The following is a 22,778-nucleotide window of genomic DNA, read 5'->3' as shown; positions in this document are numbered from 1 at the left end:
CCATTAGATCAGTTTTTGCTGCTTTCACTTTCATGACCAATGGACACAAACCTGTCTGATAAAACTTAAGTCCTATGCATTTGTAATCAGTTTTACTTTCACAATGAGGCTTATTTAGTTAAATCCTCTTTTGGCCATTTTAAGTTAATTAAAGGAGAGTTTTAGTCAAATTTTTCAGCTTTTTTTTTTTAATTTTCTTTCACTTCCCTGCACAATCGGCTCCATGTAAGTATATCAGGATGGAACTATTCAAGTAATTTGCTGAAAGGTTCTTTATTTTTTATCCTATCACAACCACGTCACATTCAGACTTATCGTGCAACTATTATAAACATAAACTGTATGACTTTAACTCATATGACTTATGAAGATAAAATGTCAACAAAGTTTCAAGATGTCTCTTTACAGCATGAAATTAAGGTCCAAATTCCTGTACCCGTTGCCGATGTAGATGTATCCGCTATGTGGCGTCACTGGAACATGGTAGAAGGTCAGGCCGAGCCACAACAGACTGCGGAGCACGCAGACTTTTCTGGCACATTCAAACTGCAGACTCCATGATCCTGCAAGCAAAGTCGGAGTACGTGTAAACAGAGGCTGCCACTTCATTACTGCAAAGACTTAGTAGAAGAATAATTGGTCAAATTTTCCAAGACAAGTATACTATTCACATGTTGTGGCAGCTGAGGGATACCCAAATAAATTAGCCCTTTGTGCCTTTGATACTTGGGAGTCAAACCTGTTTCTCAGTATGTTTGGGTGTGACATGATCTTGGCAAAAACTGGAATTTCAATGTTAGCATTAAAACCCTCTGAGGATTATGATTTTGTTACACAAAGAGAAACAATTTGACAAAAAATTACACAGTACATGTTTGTATTGAGGAGGTTTTTTGTGCCGCAGAATGTGAGACCTGCAGCTGTAAATCAAGAGCTGGACACAGGTTGTGGAAAGCTGTGGAGCCACGGCTTCAGGGTTTCAGAGAAAAGCACTTGTGTTCTAGTTTTAAGCTGTATCACACCGCTCTCTCCCGAGAGGTCCCGTTTGACAAATGTTAACTGTTTTTCCTGCAGTAACTGCAGCGAGTGTGGCATTGAGACAGCTGTGCAGTATCTGCTGCAGCGATGACACTGTTGACGTCCGCATCTACTCCAAGAACACGCAAACGTACACAACACGTGTGGAAACTCTCTCATGTCAGACATCTGTTGCATGTTTGGTCGCAGACGTTTGTATCGTGTCCACGTACACAGAATGGAGCGACACAGCTTATCACAGCTGCATTTATATGAATCTTTTTCCAGCAATGTTTGTTAAGCATTGGCCTCCAGAGTGTGATTTTTTCCAACAGCTTGAATGCCTGTAGCTGGTGACCACACATGTCCAACACTCATTATCATCAGTTCATGCTTTAAACTACGTTACTGCACAATAAGTGAGTATTAATTCAATTATTTATGGTATACTTAACATCTTGTTGTGTGTTTAGAATAACTTTTTATTTGAATGTCACCTTTTGCTTCATGATTATTGTTGCAAATGACGAAGCAACAGGTGGCACGGTTTTGGTGTCATATTAACTGAGCTCTCTGGCCCTCACCTTTAGGAATGTCATCGCTCAAGACATCCAGAAAGTCAATGGTTTGGTTCAGTTCACACATCCCCAGGATGGATTCCTTCTGATTTCTTGGTTCCCTGAAGTGAAGGAAACTGTCAAGCTTCCGAGCCTCCGAGTCCGACAGACCTGAGAAAAAAGGTACACGTGAAGTACATTCAAACATTTGCACAGGAAACTGAACAATGTCCTGTTTGACATTTTGGTTCTTATTAAAAGAAAACCACGTTCATGCAATACTTTAATTAAGCATCTCAGGATAATTTCACGTGCAATTACAAATGTTAATGCTTCACAGTGAGACACAGGCTCACAGTCATTTGTATAATTTACCACAAAAACTGCGGTTCATCTGGACAATGCCATGCGGGTTCTTGATGAATGCACCACGTGGTACCACAGAGGCTTCCTCATCGATCCAGTGAATTGTCACCGCCAGCCTGTTCTCCTCACTAACTTTGACCTGAAACAAATAACAGTCCAGTTACTGTTATAACAAACAGAAAAATGAACATGAAATACCACACCTAGTCCTTTGCACTTCATGTATAAAAACACTTAGTTGCTGGAAGCTGACCAGAGATACTGTAAACTAGTACTCTCTTTTACTACCGTATATGTTTATTTGTGGCCACACAACTATCTTCTTAATAGTTCTGATACCTAATGCTGAGCTAAAACATATACAGTATGTAGGAGTATATGTATATATATATATATACATATATATACATATAGGCACTCTAAAGTAAAACATATGACTGTCTTGCAATATATTGATTATCACAGAATTGTATGTATGATATTATTGGTATCATAAACCACTACTTACCACTTCCTCGTGCTCTTCATCCTCCTCCAAATGAATGCGGAGGACACGCTCATACACATGTGAGGGGTCTCCAATGAAGCGACCTCTGGCAGCTTTGGACACTTCGTTGATCAAGCAGTTGGTGGCAGGGGGCAGAAGGAACCAATCCATGCAGTTGAAGCTACAGATGACAGGTAAGAACCATTCATTCGAAGGTATTTCCCCTAAGGATGAGCAGAGCTGATACTCAGCGTTGGCATCGGTCTGCTACTAGTCAAAATAACAAGGTCAGATATAGAAAAAAAGAGAAATCTGATATAATCTGTAAACTACAGGAAATGTATGGTTTGGTGGAAACATGTGACCAGGACTTGATTGAAGGCCACACAGTAGGAACATGTTTTTGAAATGGCTGGCTATAGCTGGTGATACATGTATCAATATATTATGTTATTAATAACAGCTTAGTTGTTTAAACAGGGTAAGAAAAATGAATCGGTAGATAGTGAAATTGACTTTTACCTGTACAGGTTCTTTTTATCCTTCAGCTCGTCCTCTCCTCTCCCTTGGGCAATAAAATAATCCTCCTTTAATCCCAGTATTTTGCCCCAAAACAAGACACGTCCGAATTTGTAGTTTTTCCTCAGAATCATGAGTGAAGTCTGCAGAGCAGTTCTCTGCTCAATGTTCAAAATGTGGCCGCTTCCGGCAACAAGTTCCAATGAAAAGTACAACGTCTGCGAGTCCATTTTTTTTACTCTAGTTACTCGAATTTCCTCGAATTGTAGCACATGAATATATAACAGCCAACACAAACGAGTCTGAACGCTCCTACGGTGGTTGCTAATGTCAACAAACCGTGTCAAAGTGTGCGTTATTCTCGACACAAGTGACGTATTAAACATATGAAAGTGTTCGACTCTCTCCTTTCATGTCGCCGCAAACGCAGAATATTCTTATGTCGGCGACACCGTCCAATTCTGTGATTAGAACACTATATATATATGTATATATATCGGTAAGAACAATACAAAGTGGCAACTAAGCGTGACGTCATTTTGAGGTTGGTGTGTGCGTGGGCGCGCGTGGTTACCATGGATACGGTTACACGTTTCGCTTGAAAGTGTCGCGTTAAATTAAATCGTGTTTTCATAATGTTTCCCGCATATAAAACTGAATTATTATCATGTATGAGAGTCTGGTTAGCCTCTTTTTGCTAAATAAAAATGCAATGAATTAATTGTTTAATTTTATTGCATTTATATTTACTTTTTTCTTTTTTTCTTTTTTTACTTTTAATCTTATGTTTATTTACCCATGTCTGTGGTTTGACTGGCTGGGCCTTTCAAGTGTGTGCAGGCAGTAGAGAGCAACCATTATTTTATATTATTTATTTATGTATTTATTTATTTAAACTTGTCATTTACAACACTGTGAGGCATTTGAACATATTATGAGATAAACAAAGAATATAAATAACACTACACCAGAACATTAGGTAAAAAAAGAAAAATGGAAACATGCACAACAACATAAAATAGATAAATAAATGAATGAATGGAGAACAAAAAAAGACTTAAAGTACTCCATTTGTGAGATTATTCTTTAGTAATTTAGGTCTGGCACATTTTGATTTCAATAATTTTAGATACTTTATATAGAGTCGGCTCTCATAAAAGCACATAAATATGGATGGGGTCCATAAATTGTGCCTTGTGGATGGAAAATTTGGCTAAATAGGCAAAAATATTCATTTATCATCACTTATTTGGGTGAAAAAAAATTCTCTCCTCTCCTTCCTGATTTTTAAAATCAAATTGCATTTATAATTGTAACATGACCTTATTGATATGATTTACCACTCTTTGTCAAATGCTCATTTTATTCACACAGCACTAAAATCAACAGCTGCTGTGAGCCGTGTATCCTGTAAATCGTGTGAGGAAGCAAATACTGGAAATCCTATTTAAAAGACACTGAACAGACACTGTTTTGGTGGTTTTATCCTGGAGCAGAGCCACCGATCCTGGTCGGTGTTGTGAAGCTGGCTGGAGTTAAACATAGTGGAAACATGATTGGCTTTTGTTCAACAAGTGATTTTGAACCGTCTGCCAGTGTTGGGCTCATGTTGTGGTTCCTGATCCTGTTTTTGGTCGCCCCACCTTGTTGGATGGTCTCAGTTTCAACCACTGCTAATGTTTTCCAGAAGCCTTACAGTATATGACTCTGAGATCCTTGCTGGAAGAGCGTCGCTTTCGTTCATACAGTCATTTCCTCACTGTCTAAATTTATAGCCCAGTATTTAGTACCAATCACATTTGTGTTTTCTCACTATAAAATTCTAACCACTTTTACAGCTGAATCCGAGCTAGTTTTTTTTTTTTTTTTGCTGCCACTGCTTTCAGCTCGATGTGCACCGACAGAACATTCATCAATTCTACAGAAAACCTTTGGTGCGTGTAAGCACTTTGACGTCACCGGTTGAATGGCGAAACCCAGCCACAGACGTTAAAATATGTAAATAGGTTGGATGCTGTCTACAAAACAAAGTCTGACCAAATGTTGTATTGCATTTCATGTAAAACCATCGCAGGCACTTTTTCTCAAGTCCAGCAATCTGACAAACTTTCAACACAAGCCAAGTTTTAGTAATTCTTAATGTCTATTCATTCCCATGCTTGCTTATTCCCATGCCACACTGCAGTCGCAAGAGAGCGAGTGTGTGTGTGTGTTGGCTGTAATTGTCCAAACAAAAGGGCTCGGTCTGGAGTCACATGCTTGATCAGCAGTGGTGATTTCAGCTGCCTGGCCCTCTGCCCTTCTGGCTAATGTAGTCCACCACCAGAAAAGGGAGGGAGAGTGGGGTGACTTCACCACAAAGTAACCCACACAGAAGAGAATACACAAGGACAGCCCCTCACCAGCCCTTCCACTCACTCACACAGACAAACACACTTTGAGCTTGTTGCTCAGGATGGCACCTCATTAGAGTTGGCAGTAAGGTGGAAGTTTTGGAGTTGCAAGCCACAGAGTGACAGACACACACACACACACACACATGAACACACACACACACTTCATTTGTGTTTCCCAATTGGCTGGGAAGGAAGTAATAGTTGGAATGAAGCAGTCTGTTTCTGTCCTTGTCCTGCTGCTCTGGGAAACTCACCTCCCGGGCGACTAGCGTTGCCACGGCACTAATCCTGATGGACAAAAGATGGGAGTGCCCGCAGAGCACGATGTAGCCGGGTGTCCTCATTGGCTGGCAAGATCCCATGCGACACCGCCATTGGCCGGCGCTATGTTTGTATACAAATTGGGGCAGTCAGAGGTCACATCCATCGATCTTGGTGGCGACACGAAGGAAACCTGACCCTAAAACTTCAGAACTCTAAATGGGTTTAATTCCCGTTTGATACGTACACACGTTAAAAGGTGCACGCACACACACACAGACACACACAGCAGCTCTTTCTTGAGTCCAGTGGCCTGGGAGTGCAGAATTAAGTGAACGCTGAAAGAGAAGGAGTGAAGTGACTAAATAATAGTGTCTGAGGTGCACAAAAGCACGGATGGAAACAATACCGAGAATGCTTCTAGAGCACTGGGTTCCGCGGGTTGCACACCTCCACAAAAGACACAATCAGAGAGGTTTTTGGATTAAGACTCGATAAATGTTTTGATCTGGAGAAGAGACTAAATCACTACGGTTTCATATCACAACACGTAGTATAATCAGTTTTATTGGTTTCCAATTTCAAATCTTTTTTGTTTACTCTCATTAGTATTTGTCCGTATCCTTGAAAGTATAAACACTAATTTGTTACATGCAGTGTTTTAATGTACATAATTCACCTATCTGTACTTTACTTACTGTTATTTATATTTATAGAAACTTTTACTCCACTACATCTCCTCTCACTATCTTTGTTACTCGTTACTACCAAGTAAAATCAGAACAAGAAGAGTTGGTAATGGTCTGTATTTATATAGAGCTTTTCTAGTCTTGTTGAGCTGCTTTACACTATAGTTTTGCCATTCACCCATTCACACTGGGTTAAGTGTCTTGCTCAAGAACACACATAGACTAAAAGTGCCAGGAATTGAACCCACAGCCTTCCAGTTGAAAGACAACTCGCCCTACCACTGAGCCACCATGGCTCAATCTCAACTCTTAAATACTTATAGTAAAAATAATACTAAAATAAAAATACTATTAAGTACTACTTCTAAAACTTAAGTATCAAAAGTAATTTTATGATATAAAATGTACTTAAGTACAGGAAATGTCATATACTTTAAGACTTTTACTTACTACTTAATATTATAAGAGGTGACTTCAAAGTAATTTTCTACTTGTACTTTTACCCAAGTATCCCTTTAAGGTACTTTATACAAAACTGGTTAGATGATACTAATATTTGCTCACAGCATATAAACTATACATCGTATATATTGTTGTATGAGTCCTCTAACAAGTGACCGTGACCCTTGTAAAGCACACGCAGGAAAAGCACAGGCTTTACTGAACTCATCAACGATGAATCTGTTCAGTCCATGGAAGTCAGAGCCAGCATGCACACTGAAACTGAGGAAGCTAAATGGAACTCAGCCGTCATTAACTTGATGATTTACACCACGGCACTGTCAAAATGGCTGCTGTGCAAAGGGCCACTTCCCATACATAAATGAAAGAAAGAAAGAAAAGATATTTAAAGGCATTTTAAATGGTTTCTCGTTAGATAAGTTGGCCACCAGATGGCACTGACACCTAATTTTTTTTAAATGTGAAAGATTCTTATCACTACATGCTGTTTATATTGAGCTACAATCAGCTGAATCGGTGTCTGAAGATCATCTCACTGACAACTCAGATGCTCAGAAATTGACTGATAGAGAGTCACATCAAATTTCTCTTCCAACAAGTAATACGACTTTGAAGACTCAAGGCACTGCCTATTTTACAGGTCTCTGACCTAGTTATTGACATTTCCTCAGTACAACTGTTCTCTTGTGGACTTAACGGCTGTTTTCTCCATACTTTCAACAAAGAGTGTATTTTTCTAAATGACTAGAAAGTTGCAAACCAGTAAAACAAAGCATTACCAACACACACTGTAGAGATCAGACTCAAGTGTGTCAGTTACAAGCCTTACAATATGGTCAAGTGTCGGCATCAGCGAGCAGGGCATTTTCCATGTAATTGGAAATATTTAAGATCAGACTTTCCCACCTTCATTAGCAGGGGTCAAAACCCATGTGTGTAGGAAACGAAGCCAGGGAATTTTTGGTGTTTGACAACAGGTCAAAGTTTAGCGAGTGGTCTTTTTTTTTTTTTACAGACGTGTTCACTGTAGTTTCAGTTGCTGCTGTTGGGACTCACTCTGCTTCCCAGACCTGAGCAGCCTAACCTCATGTTTCTGCTGCTCCACTGAGCCAACATAAGACAGTCTCCAGCAGTGAGCATTTATTGAAACTGCATTAAACGGACTCAACCATCAGGGCTCAAGTGTCTTATATCAAAAGTCTTCATCTCATTCTCAAGTCATGCTTGGAGCCACATGAGGATATCTGCGAGTTATTAGTGCCCCTGCATCCTGACCCCGCACAGCTTTCTCACTGCATTTGTTGAGGCACTGGCTGTTTTTAATTCTCTTTGCTTAAGAGGTTTGTGATTTTTATCAACAATCCAAAGGGATATTGAGAGTTTCACTATCATGTCCGGCATGCTGGGGATCATTTTACATAGAATCTGGCTTGTTTGGGTAGGATACAGGAAGCACCCAGCTGTTGTTAAGCTGCTTCTCGTTTTTGTTGTCCAGTTCAAGAACCACAGTGAGGCTTTATTAGAAGTTACACAGACCCTCATCCAGCAGGCAAACCCCCTGTTTTCATAACCTACACTCACAAGCCAATTTATTAGGAACACCAAAGACACCCAAGTTAAGAGCAAACGTAGCACCTGGTGTGTTCTTCTGCTGCTGTAGCCCTTCTGCTTTAAGGTAAGACAGATCTGGTTTCTTGCATACCTGGTTATCAAGTGTGGTTATTTCAGTTACAGTTACCTGTCTACCGTGTCTAACATCCCCAAATGCATATTATATATGTGCATTAAGCAGCAGTAGAGCAGGTGTACCTAATAAAGTGGCGAGTGCAGATATGTTGTTACATTAGTACTCCTTTAACTGTGTTAATTAGCATGCCCAAAGCCCTTAAATGATAACGCAGGTCTTTCTTCTGCAGAGGCAGGTACCGTACTGTGAAAGGGGAAAAAGGGCACGACAAGTGGGAGCCAAAGGAAAACAGAAGGGGAGACAGCAGTAAAAGATCAGGTGAGGAGGCAGAGCTACTGGGATTGTCGCTCAGTTAACTGGCTCATACAATGTCAGGCCGAGTTAAAAAATCCTCAGTGCAACACTGTGCATTCGTCCTTCTCTCCTTCATGAATATTGCAGAGGTTAAGTTGCCCAACCGCTGCTCAACAGTGCCCCCAAGTGACAAGAAGCCCTGACAGCAGTACTGTTGTTCCTGCATGTATTTATTTTAAAACAGCACAGCGTTTCAACAGTCCATATTATTAGTTCCAACTAATGAACGCATTGCTTTAAAGATTTAGCTCCTTTTGTTAAATTACACATTAAAAAAAAGATAAGATTGGCATAGATTAAATTATATACATTATTTCAAAATACATTACAGAGGGGGGAGTCGGTACAATTGTACCCACGTAATTGTAATAGCATGTACAGTATGTTTCAGGTTCACCACCAATATGTAATCATAAATGTAAATTCTCTCGAAAATAAAGTGTAACATGGGTGAAATCCAATGTTACCCCGGAACCACACATTGTCACATGACTAAAACCATTGTATAAAATGTCAAAGTGTTCCGGCCCCTACATTTAAAGGCTGACCTAGTCAAAACATTCATTCATCATTTGTATAAATCTACATACCAAAGTTTTTGTTTGCAAAACTCCTGCAATACTGTTGCATATACGTTTGTTCTATTTGTTGATATTTACTATTACATAAATATCTTATCTTATATTACTCGATATAAATAGTGCATTGTTACCATCAAGCAACACATTATTCCCTTGGCAGGCGATGTCCGCTCAAACCAAAGCACTCTGCCCGTTTGTCAATGGTTGAGCTCAGTCAGTCGTCAGAGGAATCAAGAATCTTTGCCTTTGCCTCCACTGTTAAAACACACTTCATCTTCCACTGGACTGAAGCTGCTGTTGAGGCTACTTTCTGTGGCGCCATAAGACTGATCATTTTTAGACCCCAGTGTGGCGCTGGCTGGTGATTTTGGATTAAGCACTCTGGGCAGGTAGACCTGCAATTATTCAAAAACAAAAGAGGAAAAATGAGTAATAAACACAACAGAAACACATACTGTACCTTTGATAAAATAGTGCGTATCAGTATGACTTTGATACAAGAGCATGGTAAAGGTTAGCAAAAGATAAACCTCTAGTAGGTCTAGTCTGAAATCACACAAACAAGAGTATGATTGCCTGGCACTCCCTAAGAAGTGAGAAAGCGTGAAGAGCAGTTAAACTTGTTCAACAATCTCACGCGAGTCTAGATGCCGTCACAACTTAGAAATACTCGGAAGGATCTGTATTTTATATATTTATATCTCTCAACCACACAATCCCCTAATTTGGTATTTCACTGTGATTGAGATAATAATAATAATAATAATAATAATAATAATAAAAAAACTTTAAAACATCAATGACATAATAAGAGGACAGAAAGTGCATGAATATACCACAACCTAATATCAAAGTTGTGATTTAATGATGTTGGAATTTGTTGCATAATAAGAGCAATACCTCTGTGTCTTCTTCTGCTGTTTCCTCGCCCCTGTCTTTCACCTGCAAAATAAAACAAACAACATTAGGGCTTGGTAATTCTGAGAGACGGCAAACATGTGAACACAGAGGCGAACACTCACCTTATAGTTGAGTGGACTGAGGTATTTAAAGTGACCGAAGCAGGTGTAGCTGATGCCAATAAAGACGGTGATACACAGGACAACCAGGGTGAAAAGAGATGTGGGAGCCCAGAAACCTAACACATGAACAAAGTCTTTTATTTTGCAGCTGCATGTCATGGGATACTTACACAAGGGCAATAATGGCATTGTTGTTACACTGTAGACATGCTTCACTTAAGGAATCATGGATGGGAATGTTAAGAGAGTTTGTGATATTAACACTTAATTTTTAAGGCATGAGTGGAGGAAAAAACCTAGGTTAACGCCTTCGACACCTTCGTGAACTCATCTGAAAATGAATCTAACGTGTAAAAGTTCCGCAATACAGCTTTCACCTTTTGGCCAGTTAAGCCGACGCTTGTCTCTTACCTGTTCTGAGGACGGAAAAGAAGTAGAGCCATATAAGGGAGATGATGGGTGCGGCCAGAGCTTGATTGACAGCTCCCAGGTGGACATGGACATCAAGGCGGGCGGGCAGGTAGGCAAAGTACAGGTTGTATTTGTCCACCAGCTGTTTCAGGAGCATGTACACGAGACCTGATGGAGTCAGACACACAAGACAGCCATTAAGAGCCACAACACAACATGTGACTTTACATATATGGCTCTGGTAAAGACTGATATACTCACCAAATGGCACGATGATAGGGCAAATGATGCTGTAAGCCATGATGACAGTGAACACGCAGAGGGTCCATCCATACATGGCTCCGTATTGAAATTCATAAGCCTGGTTCTGTAAGACAGGAGACTTTGTGAGTTTACAAGCAAACATGAGATCTCATTTATCGATCTTGTTAATATCAATAACATATTTTTACATTACACATTCTGATAACACAATAAGAGTTATAGTTAAACAGTGTATTATTACAGACCTGTTTGACATATTTCCTTTCAGCGGCAGAGCTTGCAAATATCAAACGAATGCAGTAAAGCAGTAACGCAGGCAACCGCAGCAGTTCCATCCCACAGCCGATCAGGGCCGCTGCGATCACATAGTTGACAAAAAAGGCCCCTTGGTCAGGTAGAAACACACACCTGGTGTAGAGAAGAAAGGGAAAACAAACAGATAAAAGAATAGAGGACAATAAAGTACAATTGATTAGTAAAATACATTTAGGACAAGACAAGGAACTTGATTCAGGAAGGACTGAAACAGTGAGACAAACTCTTGTTGAATTCGTGAAATTAAATTTGAACATTGTTGATTAACACACAGATCAGTAAAGAGGAAATACTTACTCAAACCTTAGTTTTCCATCTGCTAGAAACTCTTTATCAAACAGCCAGCGGAAAAATACAGCAAGGCTGAAAAGACAAAGGAAAAATGCAGTAACTAGCTTGAAAGGAAGATAACACTTGCATGTGACGTTCACATATATTCTGCGCATTTTACTGTGGACACACACAAGCATGTCTAACTTAAATCTTACACCTGATCATTTTTTTTTTGTAGTTTATTTCATTCGAATTACTAGTGCAAATATAAAATCATCATGGATCCTGGAAACCTGATTATTAAAAGTGATGGTTACACAAATTACCTGGTGAGTCCGAGTGACGGGAGGATCAGCACCATGAAGAGCAGGAAGAAGTAGAGTTTACCCATCATGCTCAGCTGTTCGCTGGACCTGAGAGACACGGGCAATATGATCAAACCTATTTCCTCGGTGTGTGTGTCTGTGCGTGTTCTATTTGTTAGCTTTTTATAACCAATTAAGGCATACACTTTGACCTTGTCAGGACCAGAGACTTTCTGAGGAACTGGTTAAGTTTAGAGCTTTGAAATAGGATTGGGTTAAGTATGAACTGGTTATGTTTGACGATAAGGCTTTGTTTTGGCTGACTAGATAAATGGATGTTCATGCAGTGTACAAAGAAGCACAACTACACAAACCTGTGTGTGTGTATGTGAGAAAGAGATTGTGATACCTGCTCCAGTGTGCTTCTCCTAGTGTGGAATAGTAGACTATGGTTGGCAGTAATGCAGAGAAGGACCACAGCAGCAGAGTGGGGAAGAACTGACTGATAATAGGGCTCTAAGGTTAAAAAAGAAAAGAAAAGATCACTGCAATACACTTGAAAGTAAACTTGTGACAAACGTGTTTGTATGTTTACGAGACTCACGTTGAGATAGTCAATGGGCTTTGTCACGCTAAACTTGTCCATGGTGTTGATAATGATAGTCGGAGTGGTGAGGAAGGTGAGCAGGAAGAAAAGGGCGATGTTGAGCACCAGATAGCGCATGAACCAGGGAAATCCCTGCACTGACAGATTGTCCCTGTGGCACAAGGAGGAAAAGGGAAGAAGTAAGGAAGAGAGAGAAAAACGTGTCTTCTCAATAATTGACAACAAGACAAATGATCCAAATGACGTTTGACGTAATGACGTGTTTGGTGGTTTGGTGCCGTAGATCTTACCAGAACACATTTTCTGGGTGAGGGGCGAACTTGATGCTCCACTTATTCACTTTCAGGTTTCTGCTATTGGATGAAGGCTGGGGCTCTTTCCCACAACAGCTGCCACACTCGACTGCATTGAAGTCTTTCAGAATGCTGACGTGAGAGTCAATGACAGCAGTTAGTGATAAACATTAACATGCGACGACGACCTGTTCCCAGTAAAAAAAAAACAAGTCATGTGTTGACAATAAAAGAGAGTAAATGTCTTGATTAGACCAGATGACACACACTGTCACCTCATGTCATCCTGCTGATTTCAGACTCATCATAGTTGAGAACAAATGTTCATATTTTCAACTGTCACGTGTCACTCTGTGTTCTGTTGTGTCTTCTCTGTCCTCTGTCCACGTGTTAAAGGTGTGGGCTGGATCTACCGCATTATTGTGAGTATTACTCTTGGACGGGGTTTCACATGTTCTGTCACATGCTTCAGATTTAACAGTGGTTTCTTCACCGTATAATTACAGGCACAAGCGCTCAGAAAAAGCTACTCACTACTTAGCCATAGACTCGTTCTGCAGGGTCACAAAAGCCATCCCCAGGGGGCGCTGTGGCACAAGTTCCACCTGCTTGCTCACCTCTTCCAGCAGGTCCTTTTCTTTAGCACAGTAATACTCTATGGCGTCAACCTAAAAAAAAAAAAAAAAAGCATACAGACACAACATATTTAAAACTTTAAATCATTATTTGAACCTTGCAGTAAAAATAACTCCTTAATACTGTAGTGTGTGTAACGTTTAAGTATAAACAATAGTCTATAACATTCAAAACATAGTCAAATGCAGTGTTGATTGCTCTAAGAATGTCGTCAAATAACCTTGTTTCTGTTTTACTGAATCATAATCACCAAAAAAAATAAAATATATAAAATGAAATCACAGAACGTTACGCACAGCAGCTTTAATTCATTGCCCGTGTGAGTGAAATGAATTACAACCTTTGATTTGCTGTATTTAGTTCAGTTATCTTTTCCAATAAATCCTTACATAAGTGACACATGATGAAAGCATTCACCTCACCTTCTCAGAGTTGGCGCAGCAACAGAGGCTCCCACACACGCGCGGGTTTATCAACTCACGGTTTCCTGTTCTCTGGAAGACGAGCTCGTAGTAGCGCAGGTTTTTCCCCGCTCGAACCCTGGGGGTTAAAAAACACAATTTGGTTTATATAAAGTAACAAAATAAGGACGCTTCACATGCTGCTTGCACCTCTGTAGACATTCTTGCAATATGCAAAACAATAAGCGTGAAATACACAGTGAATTTCTGGATTTGTAGCAATGGACAACTGTCACGCTGCAGAGAAATCTATTCACCGTAAAACTAAAATTTTAAGGAAGATTAACTGCACACAACTTAAATCCAACATGTGATTTCTCACCTTTCTTTATGAAGCTGCATGAGCTTGGCCACATCATAGCCCAGAGTCACAGCAGTGACTTGACAGGAAGGATAGGCCTCTCTGTGCAAAAACAATAACAACAGTGAGGAATGCGGCAGGTGGCTACTATTTATGGTGAGATGCGAGTACAATGCATCAAGACTGAGAGCCAACTCGCTGAGGACGGTGGATGCACTTTATCAGTTAAGTCCACTCACGTGAAATGGGTCTTCACAGCTTCCTCTGTTGCCGTTTTGGGAATCCAGGACACAAACAGGGTGTTTCTGGTCTACGAAGGGAAACAGTAGTGATATCTAGTTAGTAAGATTGACCCATGATCTGCTGCAGCTTTCATCATACATGTGTAGATGAATAGAAGAAAGAAATAGTGTGAATTAAGTTCCTTATGTAAAGTAACATCAAAACTCTCACTGTCTCGCTGTATATGTCTTTCATCTGCGATGTGTGACGTCGCAACAGAACAACTGTCAGGACCAGGTAGATCACGGCAAACACTGTGTGCAACCATAGCAGATTGTCCCTGGGAGCAGAGATGACAAACATTTTGGCATGATTAAAATCACAAAACCCCTCCGCACAATCGAAGCTTTTTAATAGGTTCATAGTCTCATTCAATAGTTACCCCTTTTGAAGATTCCCAATAGTCGTCCTTCCAAAATCTTTGGCATCATTGCCTAAAAGAGGAAACCAGACAGTTTTTAATTAAAATGTGAGTGCGTAGAGTCAAGAAAATGAAGCTCCATGAACACACCATAAAATATAAATTAAATACACACCTGGCTAAATTAGACTGGATTAAATTGACTTTTTTTTTCTTTCTTTTTTTAATTAATGGGTGAAAATACAGTGTAAAGTATGTAAGTCTGTGTTTCAGACACTATCAGACACTAGTTGATATTAGTATTTTAGTTTGTAGAATGTTGTGAGACCGTGAGACAGTCAGTAATAACACTGAACTCACCGAGCAGGTCTCCAGTCAGGTTGACAGGCAGTATGACTGCAAGGGAGGTGACGGTCATAACTACCAGCAAGATGATCACATGACGCTGAAAGGACAGGTAGTGAATGGCATCCATGCCGCATTTGGCTTTGATTCTTTCCTCACTGACGCACACACACAGAGACACACAACACACAAATTAGAAAAACCAACACATGACTTGTTTACGCAGCATGAAATGCATACGACACAAGATAAGAAACAATGGGTGTTATTGAATTAGGGGTCAAACCACGGTCACTTACTCCATTGTGAGGATGTATGGCAGCCAGGAGCAAAATCCCTGATGACAAAGAGATGAGATTAGGTGAGGGTGAGTTAGGGTTCTATATCAGTAAAAACAAAAGTTTCAATATGCATCAATGACTTTAATATTTTACCACAGATTTGTAAAAATATTAAGATAATCTTTGCTTAGTCAGCCATAAATTATATTGATGACTTATCACTGTACTGTAATGTTTAGTTAAAAGCATACAAGAGTAAAATAGTGGCTTAGTAATGGATAGGATAGAATGTCACGCCAGTTATCGTAAAGCTTGGCTATGTCTTGATCTACTCTATAATGACTAAAACAATATTTAAATAGCAGTGTTGATTTGTCATAACGTGACTAGAGGTGCAGTTTAATGGTGCTTTTACATACCTGTTCATATTCTAAGTTATCGTCTGTAGACACAAAGGATAAAAAGCGATTATTTCGATGATTTCCTGCTTCGGGGAACCTGAAATGCAAATTCAAGTGTCAGTAATAATTCCAGTTTACTAAACTTAGCTCTCGTCTTCTGATCAGTATGTGTACTACTCCCAGCTTAAGTTTGTTCGTTTACCATTCAGTGTCTGCGTCTGCTATCAGCGCTATACGCCCATGGTCCCAAAACTTCTTCCTGATAATAGAGAAGATGAGGAGCAGCACCTGTAGATGAAAAGAAAAACCCATTATAGCTCATTACAGCGCAGTGGAAAGACCTGTACAGAGTAATAATAATATTTACACTTGAAGACATATTTACTGGGAGAAAGAACGGCAAGGCAGTTTTATTTGCAGAGCACCTTACATACACGAAGGCAGATCCACGGTGCTTCACGCAAACTTTTCAAAACAACACAGACAACTTTGAGATATGACTACAAGTGCAATCGATAACAACTTTTTTAAAAGGGTATATTATAATTGTAAGCCCAAAAATGTAAAGGTAAAAAAGATAATTGTAATAATAAATAAGTTAAGGAGAAAATCAGGATTACTATTTTAAAAAGAAAGTGTTAAAAATATATAACATGAATAAGTAAATAAAAGTTTAAGAAATGTTAAAACATCTGAAAACATCATCTTTTCGCAGTTTGGGAAACAACAATCAACTCTTTTCAACATTTTCTGACAAATACTTCATTCATTGACGAAAATAACTGACGGATGAATAGTTTATGAAAATAATCTTTAGTTGCAGCTCTATATCGCAGATTGTTAAGATTCCTTTAGTTAAATAATACGCTTAAAATAAAAGATTGTAGTCTAGGGAGTAGCAAGTATTTTCCTTCCTCTGAAGACACAACAGAAAGAAGTTGACATAATTGGTGTCACAGGACATTCATTAGATCGGGAATCACATCTGAGGCAAACGAGAGAGACACTTACCAGGAAGACAGCAAAATCGAGAAGCAGTACAACCGGCACTCCTCCAAATGGGACTCCAGTCAGTACGGTGCTGTGTGCCGAGCTGATGCAGGTTTCATTGTCTGAAAAGTGAGTGGTGAGGTTCGAGTTCAGCCACCACAGGGAAGCCATCGCTGGTGTGGAACCGGCAGTTTGTCTTCAGAGACTGACAGTAGCAGCCTGTATGTGCACAAGTAACAGTTTCCTTGAGACCAAAAGGACATCTTCAAATGTCTTGCTCAGTTTTAATAATACTAGTATTTTTGATTATCTGAAATAAAAACAACTGTGAATCTAAGCACATTTTAACTAATTGCCAGAGTTAATACAATGGAACACCATTTTATATAAAGGCAGCACTTTCAGATTTGGGATTTTTGCTTGAATTTACACTGATTTGTCAATTTTCATTGAAAATAATGTCATTGAGTGACATTACTAGTCAAATTATACTTTCGATATCGGTTGTGATGAGCTTCTTAAAACAGAGGATGTTAATAATTATCACTAGTATTGCTCTGTTTATGAATACTTCATTAATTACATGTTTTGTACCTGGAGTCTAATTGTCAAAGTGGACTAAACAACACATTTATACACACAATATGTAATGTTATATGTGAACAACCATGAAACGTATGCTCTGAATAAGTTACTGTGAGTGTTTTTAGATTCAGAAAACCTACTGTGTTTACGCTCGTGTATCCAGAAGCATCTACATTATAGTTGCATTTTTAATTATTCTAAGACTGCACAGCAGCAGTAGTAAGAGATTTCTCGTGTCACGGAGACATGGACGTCAGTGAAATAACGCTCAAACGACAGCCAGTGACTGAGTGACTCTGCTGTTTCACTACTGGAAACCGAGTCAAATCCTGCTGTCACGGACACAAACAGAGCACTCACGCCCCACCTCAGAAAATTGATGGAACACGCTCGCGGAGTCACGAGGACGCGGCTGTGAGTCATAATTCAAAAGCCAACAATAAAACCAAAAACACATTTTACTGTTAATCCGTGACATTAAAATTACCGAGTGATAGATTTAACGAGATGAGGGTCAGATAATGTTGTCTTTCTAGTTTTTAGAGAGTGCGGGCATTTCTCGTCAGAGTGAAACCTCTTCGCTCTCTTAACAGTTGACTCACTTCAAGAGAGACAGAGAAGTTCCTTGTTGTCTAACCCAACTTCCCAAAGTTACACACGTTGCTGCGGTAAATGTTGTGACATTTAGGCGACAGCTACAGTCGAGAAAAGGTTACAGAACATTCAAACCGCCACATAGATATGTCAACAAACGCTTTCAAAACTCCCCAAACTTTTCTGGAGAGGCTAACACTCGCTGTTCTATACAGTAATAGAAGTTATGTGCTTTTACCTGAAAGTCGTGTTTTCTACGCAGATGGAAACTTGTTTCTTTACCGCAAATAATACCTGAAATATGGTCCGTCGTCAACGCTTTCTTGCTCTATATGTCGCTCTTGTGCGCATGCGCACTCATGCGGGAGCCTCCCTTAGACTTAAGCAAATCACACGTGTTAAACTGTTTCCACTACTGCAGTGATGATAAGTCACTTTACTCCACAGTTCACACTTGTGAACAATGACAATGAATGTAGCCCAGGTATCTCCAATTTAGGAAGTATAAGAGGCATTTATGCAAGGTTTATTTATTAGTTTAGACATTTATATGGAAACCTGTTTTTCATCTACTTGAAAAATAATTATATATATTAATAACTCATAATAATGAGATACTTTCTCATAAGTATGACTTATTATCTTGTAATATGACTTACTATCTCATAATAATTACTTATTATCTCGTAATTATGATTTACTATCTGTAAAAACTAGTTATGATCTCATAATTATCACTTATTATCTCATAATAATCAGATACTTTCTCATAATTATGACCTACTGTCTCATAATAATGATTCATTATGTCATTATAATGACTTATTATCTCATAATAATGACTTATTATTCTCATAATTATGACATATCTCATAATAATGACTTATTATCTCATAATAATGAATGATTACCTTATAATAATGCCATTATTTCTCATAATTATGACTTACTATCTCATAATAATAAGTTACTGCAATATTACATTACATGTTGCATATTACCGTTACATTACAGTTAATTTAAATGTCACATGTCTGAACTTCCATACATTCTCTCTTTTTCTTTTCTCTGTCTTTAACTATTATTTGTTAAGAGAAGTAGGTTACCAATGTGAAGATTTATGTTCATATATTGTTTTTGTTTGTGGTCGTCTGGCACCCCTCCAGTAGATGGCGCCCTAGGTGACCACCTATATGGCGCCCCTAGAGCTGGCTCTGCTTAATAGAGCCCCTCAGCCCTCAGTCAACTAACAAAGGTTATTATTCGCCAGGTGTTGCTCGACAAAAAACACGTTTAAGTTGTGGGAGGAGGGGAATCAGTGAGATTCTTTACATGATACAATCAAAATATTTATAACTTTCTTTTGCACGATATTGGTACCGCAGCTGATTTGTGTGTCTGTGTGGCAATGAACAGGGGGTGTAGTGCCTTTTCCAGTCTGTGCCCAGGGGCCAGCTGCCTCATACTCCACCCCAGGCCATACTAACATACAGTTGATGTGTGATTGTGTGTTGTTCCGACCGACTGAGCGCTACCAGAACAGGAGGGTCCCTATCTCTCTTCAAGAAGCTCTTGAAGACCCAGCTCTTTCAAGAGCATCTTCTGCCCTAGCACTTACCTTTTACCCCCTCCCCTGCACGATCTCTTTCTGCACTTGGATCCACTTCTGCACTCTCACCCTCTGTCTGTCCACTGTTCCTATCTAGTGGAGTTCTTTCCAGGACGTCTTCTATGTTGCTTATTCCTCTTTTGTAAGTCTCTATGCAACATGCATAACCACATTCATACTGTAAAACGTAATTAATTGTAACCTGTGACAAACAAAAATATGAGCCATTCTTAAAAAAACAGAGAGACGTCAAAAGAGCAGCATGAAGCAAAGCATGTGTGCAGTTGCAGGGTAACGTTTCAACACTGTAGCTTTCTTTACTGCTAACTGGTAAACCCACAGATACACTGCATTTACTGTGACTCTGTTAACATAAAAGTGAAGCTTTGTTTCATATGGTACAGCTAGTGATGTATTTTCATACTCCACATACTGAGAGTATTGTCTAATGTCTGGTGTGATTATTCCTAGAAATAACCAGGATTACATGGTAAATAAAACAACAACAAAACAGTGGTTACCACCAGTCAGAATTCCAAACACTTTCTGGAGAATCAAGGGTGCTACAAACTGTATGGAAGATTATTGGGTACAATAACAGTCAAGATTTTGTCAGATATAAACGTCATTCCTCTCACCAGTGTTCACTTACTGTACTGTAGTGAGTTACTTCTATAGTCCGACCTGAAGATAGAGTCTAGAGTACATGTCATGACCTTTTGTCTTGTGGCAGAGGAAACTTCCAGCTCCTTTAAATATCTTGGCAACTGTTACTATGCAATTTTTGTATGGACAACAGCATTTTATCCAGATTCCACAGTGTCTCAGCATCATCAGCATGAGGCTGAGACTGATTACTCCTCCATGGATCATGACAGGTGTTTGAGAGACAGAGTTTGAATGATAAGTATCATAATGCGTTGCTGACATTTACTGCTCCAGGCCAGAGCTGATTACTATTGTTGTTGGGGTCTTGTTCCTTCCCGTGGGCTCCATCTGCATCCTCCACCTCTCGGGCCCCTGCCCAGCATGTGAATTTATTTGCTGCTGGTAAACTCACTCACTAGCAGTGTCAAGTATTTGTCTCAGGTTTTGAGCAGATATAAATACTTTAATTTTCCTTTGTAGAAGAAGAAAAGAAACGGAGAGAAAGTGTAGCATGTTGTGTCAGACAGGGCCATTAAAAGGTCATATCACAAGAAAATGGTGACACTGTTGCCATGGAACCCATTTCACTTTGTTTTAATGCCAGGGCTTTTAGAAAATACTTAAAGCAAGTTTCCCTACTCTTACATCTAACAAATATATCAAAGTGACAACAGACCTACTGTACACCATCCTCCTGCAGCTGCAGGCGTCGTAATCAGATCACAGAGCTTTTCCACTGTCAACCCAATGAAATAGAGGTTTAAAATGTGCTTTTTGTGACCTATCTTGTTCCATCCGTTCTGCAAATTGGTCAGTGTTGTACTTTTTATCACGGGCATGAATGAGAATCAGCAGAACACGAGACATAGATGTTTTACTGTGGCTCACAGGACAGGGCATAGATAACCAACGTCACGGGCCTCTATCAGATGTGCCAGTGGTTAAATTAACGAATCCAATGCAATTAGTCATTCAATTTAGTGTGAGATTCTGTGGTTGCTTTGAGCACATCTCTCTCTCTCTCTCCCCCTTTCTCTTTACTCTGGCTTTCCATTATGAGATTTTCTGTTTATCTGTTGTGGTCCTGACTGTTCATTTCTGCTCTCTGTGTCTCACTGCGTGTATTTGTCTGTGTTTCTTGTCTCCGTGTGAAAGTGTGCACACTGTGATGTCCATGATGTCAGTGTGTGTATGCCAACATCAATCTACTGTGTGTGTGCATGTGTGTGTGTGTGTGTGTGCATTTATATGCGTGTGTGTGCTGACTGTTCATGCCTCACCGTGGGATGCGTTGATTAGTGCTCACTGCAGCTCAGCTCCCAGCTGTCCTTGCGACCGGCCGCTGATTGAAACCAATCAGGCTTGCGATGGCCTCATCGCGGTGACCCCTCACCCCTCCCACCCCAGGCCTAATCACCTGCTGATTGGCCCACGCAGGGCCCCCTCCCGTTGGCACGGAAGGTTAATTTGACCAGCGGATGAAGGCTCCAGGAGGGAATAGGAACGTGCGCTGGGTGATATTGCATGGATATAGCCCACCTGTCAATCCCAGCCACTTAAATGGGAGTTGAGGGAAACACTGACAACCAGGCAGGAAGATGGGGAAGGAAAAGACGGAATGAATGGTAATGTTGGTTAGCAAACATCTAGTTTACCTCTGGATACACTATTATTATTTTTTTTAAACTTTAAAATCCCATTCACTGACACTGTAAACTATAACATATCATTTATTTTGGTCAAACTACTGATCTGGTGTTGAGAAATAAATAGCATTCGAATGATTGTTTTTTATTTATGTCCTTTTCCTTACATGAATAATGCACCTTTTTTTCACCTAAAGAATGGCGTCAGTGCAGGTATTTGAAAACCTACAGTACATTACAGTACATACAAAAATGGAGCTGATGTATATCCTTTATTGTTTATTGACCCTTTACAGGGCTGTGTTTCACTTTCCAGTTTCCACAATGTCTCTATTGAATGTAAATTTAACTAATGTAGCTACTGTATTTTCTATTTTACCCAAATAGCTTTTAGAAAAGCCTATAACCAGGGACAGGGATTGCAAATTACCCTTGACTAGAAATCACATCTCCATATTATAATAATAATAATAATAATAATAATAATAATAATATGTGACATTAATAACGAATAATTAAAACTAATGTTTTGAACAATGAACAATGAAATGATTATAAGTTATAATGATTTGTCAGTTACATATCTATATGAGCTATATTATCACAAAAAAAATAAATACAATTATTTTCATTTTCAGGTGCAGTATTAGCATTTATCCAGCGGGTGGCAGTGTTGTATTCAGCGTAGAAAGTTCTGACCTGTGCAATAAAAGGTCTATTAATAGTCCAGTACTTTATGGTCTGCTTTATTCTGATGTTTAAGGTCTGTTAT

The 22,778-nt window shown here is 39.4% G+C and overlaps 2 protein-coding genes across 3 annotated transcripts; both read right to left on the bottom strand.

Moving 5' to 3' along the window:
* Positions 1 to 254: 254 nt before the first annotated feature.
* On the bottom strand, positions 255 to 3,509 carry rsph9 (radial spoke head component 9). Its single transcript, XM_058613438.1, has 5 exons — positions 2,950 to 3,509; positions 2,449 to 2,608; positions 1,950 to 2,079; positions 1,602 to 1,745; positions 255 to 563 (listed from the first exon to the last, which is right to left on the bottom strand). Exons 1-5 carry the CDS (start codon positions 3,330 to 3,332, stop codon positions 403 to 405), a joined length of 978 nt encoding a protein of 325 aa, XP_058469421.1. The 5' UTR covers positions 3,333 to 3,509; the 3' UTR covers positions 255 to 402.
* Positions 3,510 to 8,947: 5,438 nt separating this feature from the next.
* On the bottom strand, positions 8,948 to 18,476 carry tmem63a (transmembrane protein 63A). Of its 2 annotated transcripts, none has more exons than XM_058614306.1 (23): positions 18,342 to 18,476; positions 16,946 to 17,143; positions 16,137 to 16,222; positions 15,953 to 16,031; positions 15,552 to 15,589; positions 15,268 to 15,410; positions 14,929 to 14,980; positions 14,718 to 14,826; positions 14,504 to 14,574; positions 14,286 to 14,366; positions 13,925 to 14,042; positions 13,401 to 13,534; positions 12,864 to 12,998; positions 12,571 to 12,724; positions 12,376 to 12,482; positions 11,988 to 12,074; positions 11,686 to 11,751; positions 11,319 to 11,481; positions 11,071 to 11,176; positions 10,810 to 10,977; positions 10,399 to 10,514; positions 10,277 to 10,318; positions 8,948 to 9,771 (listed from the first exon to the last, which is right to left on the bottom strand). In XM_058614306.1, the coding sequence occupies exons 2-23, from the start codon at positions 17,093 to 17,095 to the stop codon at positions 9,607 to 9,609; spliced, it is 2,370 nt and encodes a 789-aa protein (XP_058470289.1). In that variant the 5' UTR covers positions 17,096 to 17,143; positions 18,342 to 18,476; the 3' UTR covers positions 8,948 to 9,606. The 2 variants fall into 2 exon arrangements, with proteins under 2 accessions (XP_058470289.1, XP_058470290.1); XM_058614307.1 differs by having other exon boundaries at positions 18,398 to 18,467.
* Between the last annotated feature and the right edge of the window lie 4,302 nt (positions 18,477 to 22,778).

The sequence above is a fragment of the Solea solea genome, chromosome 17 (assembly GCF_958295425.1).
Source record: "Solea solea chromosome 17, fSolSol10.1, whole genome shotgun sequence".
Classification (NCBI taxonomy): domain Eukaryota; kingdom Metazoa; phylum Chordata; class Actinopteri; order Pleuronectiformes; family Soleidae; genus Solea; species Solea solea.
This window is presented reverse-complemented; position numbering and strand designations above follow the sequence as displayed.